This window comes from Nothoprocta perdicaria, unplaced genomic scaffold (genome assembly GCF_003342845.1).
Source record: "Nothoprocta perdicaria isolate Ctin4 unplaced genomic scaffold, notPer1 scaffold_623, whole genome shotgun sequence".
Lineage (NCBI taxonomy): Eukaryota > Metazoa > Chordata > Aves > Tinamiformes > Tinamidae > Nothoprocta > Nothoprocta perdicaria.
Genome location: NW_020455892.1, coordinates 33,539 through 39,117, shown reverse-complemented (window position 1 = coordinate 39,117; position 5,579 = coordinate 33,539). Strand labels below are relative to the sequence as shown.

Genomic DNA, 5,579 nt, shown 5'->3' with positions numbered 1-5,579 from the left:
AGCCGGCGGCGGCGGCCGCTTCTCTTTGGCAGGATCCCGGCCGGGAAGGAGCGTCGCCCGGGGCGAAGGCACAGGCGCAGGCGCCGCGGCGGCCCCGCCGCTCACACCGGCATCGGCATCTCGTTGTACTCGTCCACCCCTTCCCGCTCGTCCAGGATGGGCTCGGCCTCGTCCGCGTCGAGCTGCGGACGCGGCCGTGAGGGGCCCGGCGGCACCGCCGCCTCCGGCCCTGGTGCCGCCCCGGAGCCGCTACTTACACACTTCATCTCCCGGTCTGTGAAGATGCGGCTGAGCAGGCACATGCGGAGGGGCACGGTGAGGATGAGGATGAAGGGGAAGGCCAGGGAGGCCACGGTGGACATGACGGCCCAGAGCACGGCCAGGCAGGCCAGCTGCAGGCTGGTGAAGAGGTGCATGCGCAGCGTGCGCACCTGCATGGGGACGGCCGTCAGTGCCCGCCGGGCGCGCGCGGCGCCCCGGGGTGCCGCGCACGGCCCGCGCGCGCGGCCACAACCTTCTTGACGTAGGGCACGTCGGGGTGGTGCTTGGGGGGCATCAGCAGCAGCTGCAGGCGCTCGTAGAACTGGATGCCGTTCAGGGAGGTGACGCCCATGTAGAGGAAGATGCCGAAGAGCACGGCCAGCGGGATCTGCCGCAGCAGGTCCCCGATGACGATGGAGAGGCCTGGGCAGAGCAGCGTGACCGCGGTGCCCAGCACAGGGCCCTGGTCCCGGCCGGCACCCGGAGCTGCAGCCGCCAGCCCCGGTCCTGCCCCCCGCAGCGGGGACGGGACCCTGGGCACCTACCCACGAGCACAGCCACCAGCAGCCCGGTGACCCGCTGCTCCTTCACCTCCTGGATCTTGGGCTTGTCGCCGGGCGCCACGGCCTTGCTCATGACGGTGAGGGCGTTGGCGTGCGTCACCGAGCGCACCGTGGCCGCCGCCAGCCAGGGCAGCCCAAAGAGCGCGAAGAAGCCGCCCATGGCCACGATGAGCAGCAGGTCAAGGTGGAACCCAGAGCCCTTCTGCAGCATCCGCTCCTTCTTGCTGATGATCAGCCTGGGCACATGGGCAAAGCGTTGGCCACGGTGTGGCCAGGCACGGCACGGCATGGCTGGACACAGCACGGCATGGCAGGGCTTGGCATGGCTTGGCACAGCATGGCATGGCCGGGCATGGCACAGTATGGCTGGACACAGCACAGTGCAGCATAGCTTGGCATGGCACAGTGCAGCATGGCATGGCTTGACACGGCACGGTGCAGCAGGGCTTGGCACAGCACAGCATGGCTTGACATGGCACGGTGCAGCACGGCTTGGCACACAGACACACACACAGAGCAAGGCATGGCAAAGCGCAGCACGACGCGGCGCGGCTTGGCACGGCTCGGCGCGGTTGGTCCCGCATGGCCCCGCCGGGCCCCTCCTCGGCCTCCCCTGCTCACGTGGTGATCTGGGTCTCCATGAAGATGAGGATGAAGACCAGGATGGCAGGGAGGCCGCTGGCCACCATCATCCACACGGGAAAGTCGCTGCTCTCGCCCAGGGGGTTGATCACCCAGCCGCGCTTCTCCGGGGCCGTCACCGAGAAGCCGCTGGGCACACTCAGCTTCTGCGGGGAGCGGGCAGCGCTGGCACGGAGCCCTGCTCCCCATCGGTGCGCGGGGCCCCCCGCGGGCGCCGCGAGGCCCGACCTGCGTGTACGTGTCCTGGATGCTGTAGTCCACCAGCACCATGACCAGGATGGCGATGGGCACGCCGAAGTCCCCGATGAGGCGCCGGATCTGCGGGCAGAGCAGCGTGAGGCCGGCCCCGGCGCGCGGCGCTGCCCGCCGCGCTCGGCCCCGCCGCCCCACGCACCCGTCCGGGGAAGAAGCGGCTGTTCTTGAACTTGCGCAGGAAGAAGGCGATGAAGAAGGTGCCGGCCATGAGCACCAGGGATAGCAGCGCCGTGTTGGGCTGCCCCGTCACCTTGGGCGCCGCGCGGCCCCATGTGCCATTGCCTGGCACCGCGCTCCCGTTGCCCGCGGCCGCCCCGTCGGAGCCGTTGCCCTTGAGGCACCCGTGCAGCGGGTGCTCCTGGAAGATCTGCCAAGGGCGCCACGCTCAGCCGGGCGCCGCCGCGCGCCCCGCGATGCCGGCCCCGCCGCCCCTCACCTTGGCCAGCTTGGAGAAGGTCTCATAGATGAAGATGAGGGAGATGAGGAAGGCGAAGATCTCCTGGGTGAAGCGGGACACGAAGCGCACCAGGAAGCTGCCCTCGAAGGCCACCATGAGCAGCACGATGAGGATGAGCCAGAAGCCGATCCAGACGCGCCCCACCAGGTACTCGAGCTCGTTGGAGGTGCAGAACTGCCGGTGGAGCGCGGGTGTCAGCAGCAGGGCCGCGGCGTCCGCACGGCCGCGCGGCCCGCGCCGCCCTCACCGTGAAGAAGGCCTCCTCGAAGACGAGCAGTGGCCCCGAGAAGCCGATGACGAGCAGCGGCTGGGCGCCCAGCAGGCAGAAGAGGACGCCCTGCAGCGCTGTGGAGATGATGAGCTCCGACACGCCGATCAGGTCGTGCGTCTTCTCGCCTGTGGGCAGCGCCGGTCAGGCACTGGCGCACGGGCCCTTCCCATGTCCCATGGCACGTGCACTGTCCTAAGCCCCACATGCAGTGCCCCGTGGCCCCACCACTCTGGCTGCCCCTCTCTTTGCCCGCTCCCTGCCCCGCTCCGTGCCCGCGCTCACCCAGCAGCCCCCCGAAGGTGATGGCCGGGGACAGGGCGGCGAAGTAGATGAAGATGACGGCGGCGATGCACTGCGGGTTGAGCGCGTCACGGAAGTCGCTCAGGTAGTGGGGGTAGCGGCGCCGCACGTCGCGGATCAGCCCCCCGAAGGGGCGGCCCGTGCGTCGCAGCGGGTCGTCCTCCTCCTCGCCCTCGCCCTCCACCACCTTCAGCTTGAGCAGTGCTGCGCCGGGGACACAGGGACACGGGGCCGTGAGCGCGGCCGGCCCAACCGGCACCGGCACCGGCACCGGCCGCGCCCGCACCTTTCTCCTCGGGAGACTTGGGCTCCAGCAGCAGGCGCCGCTCCTGCTCCTCGCGCTTCTTGAGCATCTCGCGCTGGAAGTGGGCGACGCTGCGCAGCAGCTCCTCGCCCTGCACCTCGGAGGGCGGCAGCACCACGCTGCAGTCCAGGAACTCGTTGATGGCCGTGAGCAGGTCGTGGCGGTCGTCGGCCAGGTAGGCGGCCTCGTGGAATTGCTGCGCGGGGATGGCGGTTCAGCACCGCAGCCCCGGCCACAGCCAGCCAGGGACGGGGCCCTGGGACCCTCTGCCTGGAGGGACCCCCATGGCCACAGCCCAGACAGGGACGGGACCCTGGGACCCTCCATCTGCACAGACACCCACGGCCACAGCCCGGACAGGGACGTGGTCCCCCTTGCCCCATGCAGCGAGCTGCGGGGATACAACACACTCAAGGACTCAGCTGAGATGGCTCCATGGGACCCGCTGTCCCCAGGCTGCCCCAGGGCCTCCGCAGGGCTCGGGGACGCAGACGGCGCTTCCCGGAGGCTGCAGCCCCGTTGCGCGGCGGCACTGCTCACCTTGTCAGACATGAGGGTGGAGATGGAGCGCCCGATCTCGTGGTAGTCCATGTGGGTGCTGCTGGGCCCCAGGAGCACGAAGAGGAAGCGCACAGGGACGGGCACCTCCAGCACCGCGTCCAGCTCCACGGCCTCCTGCAGCCGCACGAAGGCCATGGTGGGCTGGTCCAGGAACTCCACGCAGCCTGGGGGCAGCGCGCGGGTCAGCGCCGCGCCGCGGCCGCACGCCCCCGAGCGCCCGCGCCCTGCGTACCCACGAGCACCACCGTGGCCTCCGCGTTGTCCGGGATCTTCTCCAGCAGCTTCAGCTCATGCTTGGACTTGGAGCGCGTGATGCCGGCGGGCGGCGTGGGCGTCAGCACCTCGCGCTGCGGGGCAGAGCGCAGCGGCGTTGGCGGGGCCGGCGCGGCGCGGCACAGCGGGCACCCCGCGGCACCGCGCTCACCTCGCGCTCCACGTCCACGCGCGTGTCGTGCTCGGCGCCGTGGCCGCCCATGAGGGGCTCGGTGACGGCCGGCTCGCCGCCCTCGCCCACGTGGTTGGTGCTGTGGTGGTGCACGAGCAGCGAGCCCAGGCTGCCCGCTGAGATGTTGCGCGGGAAGGAGAAGTCCTTCTCGTCGCTCGGGTGGCTGCGGGCGATCAGCGCGACGGTCAGCGGGGCCGGGCACCGTGGGGACGGGGCTGCCATGGGGACGGGGACCCCACAGGGATGGGGACACCACAGGGCCAGGTAATGCCATGGGGACAAGGACACTGCAGGGATAGCAACATTGCAGCTGGGGATGCCACGGGGACAGGGACACTGCAGGGATAGGGACATGGCAGTTGGGGATGCCATGGGGACAGGGACACCACGCAGATGGAGACACTGCAAAGACAGGGATGCTGGGGAGACAGGGACGCTGCAGGGATGGGGACCCCGTGGAGCTGGGGATGCCATGAGGACAGGGACCCCGCAGGGCTGGGGACCCCGCAGAGCCGGGGCGCCACGGGCACCGCTCACCTGTGCTTGAGCAGCAGCGCGCGCAGCACGTTGGCGCGGTCCTCAGCCCGGATCTGGTCCGTGATGACCATCTGCTCCACCACCTGGTGAGCCACCCCGGGCAGCGTCTTCTGGTCCAGGTCGAGCAGGACGGCGCCTGGGGCCGGCAGCGGGCGCTGAGGCACACGGGGCCCCGTGCGGCGCCCGCCGCGGCGCCGGCCCCGCCGCCCTACCGTGCGCCAGCGTCTTGCGCAGCTCCAGGAGGCTGCGGAAGGAGAGCGAGGCCACGTGCGGCTTGCCCCAGCGGTCGGTCTCCTCCTCCACGTCCTCCTCAAACTTGATCCAGCGAGCGGTCTCCTTCCACTGCAGCTCCTGGTTCTTGTCCACCACCAGCTCGTTGAGCTCCACGAAGACCTGCGGGGCGCGCGGGTGAGCGCAGGGCCGCAGCGCAGCCCACGGAGCCCCGTCCTCCGCGCGGCACCGAGGAGCTGCTCCCATGGAGCAGGTCCCCGTGCAGGGCCGCGGGCACCGCTCTGCATGCTGCACGGGATGCCCGTGCCCAAGCGCGGTGCCCTACGCGCGATACGCGCCGCGGGCGCGCACCTCGTGCGGCTGCCGGTCCTGCTTGCGCAGCCGCGTGCTGGGCTCCTTGTGCTCCTTGCCCACGTGCACCACCTGCGCCTTGGCGCTCTTGCGCACCAGGTGCCGGCGCACGCCGGGCACGTCCTCGAAGCGGTGACCTGCGGGCACGGCGAGGCAGCCGCGGTGAGCGCGGGCACGGGGTCCCCTCGGCGCGCAGGGAGGAGCGCGGCCAGCGACACTCACTCTTCATGTAGTCCAGGTCGGCCGAGGCCAGCGTCTGCGCCTCCGACTCGTCCGTGGGCATCTTCTGGTACTGCGCCTGCTCGGCGCCCGTCATGCTGCCGATGCGGCGCCGCTCGTGCAGGTTGTAGCTGCGGTGGCCCGGCTGCGCCTTGGGCGCGGGGCGCCCGGGGGAGCCGGGC

At 71.1% G+C, this 5,579-nt stretch overlaps 1 protein-coding gene across 1 annotated transcript; it reads right to left on the bottom strand.

The window, feature by feature from the left end:
• Positions 1-21: 21 nt before the first annotated feature.
• On the bottom strand, positions 22-5,510 carry LOC112956376 (anion exchange protein 2-like). The gene is made up of 19 exons (XM_026049878.1): positions 5,401-5,510; positions 5,179-5,315; positions 4,809-4,989; positions 4,597-4,732; positions 4,039-4,222; positions 3,847-3,961; positions 3,594-3,778; positions 3,036-3,249; positions 2,732-2,953; positions 2,426-2,574; positions 2,158-2,352; positions 2,063-2,088; positions 1,861-2,014; positions 1,695-1,784; positions 1,446-1,612; positions 807-1,060; positions 515-684; positions 258-431; positions 22-182 (listed from the first exon to the last, which is right to left on the bottom strand). Exons 1-19 carry the CDS (start codon positions 5,492-5,494, stop codon positions 102-104), a joined length of 2,928 nt encoding a protein of 975 aa, XP_025905663.1. The 5' UTR covers positions 5,495-5,510; the 3' UTR covers positions 22-101.
• Between the last annotated feature and the right edge of the window lie 69 nt (positions 5,511-5,579).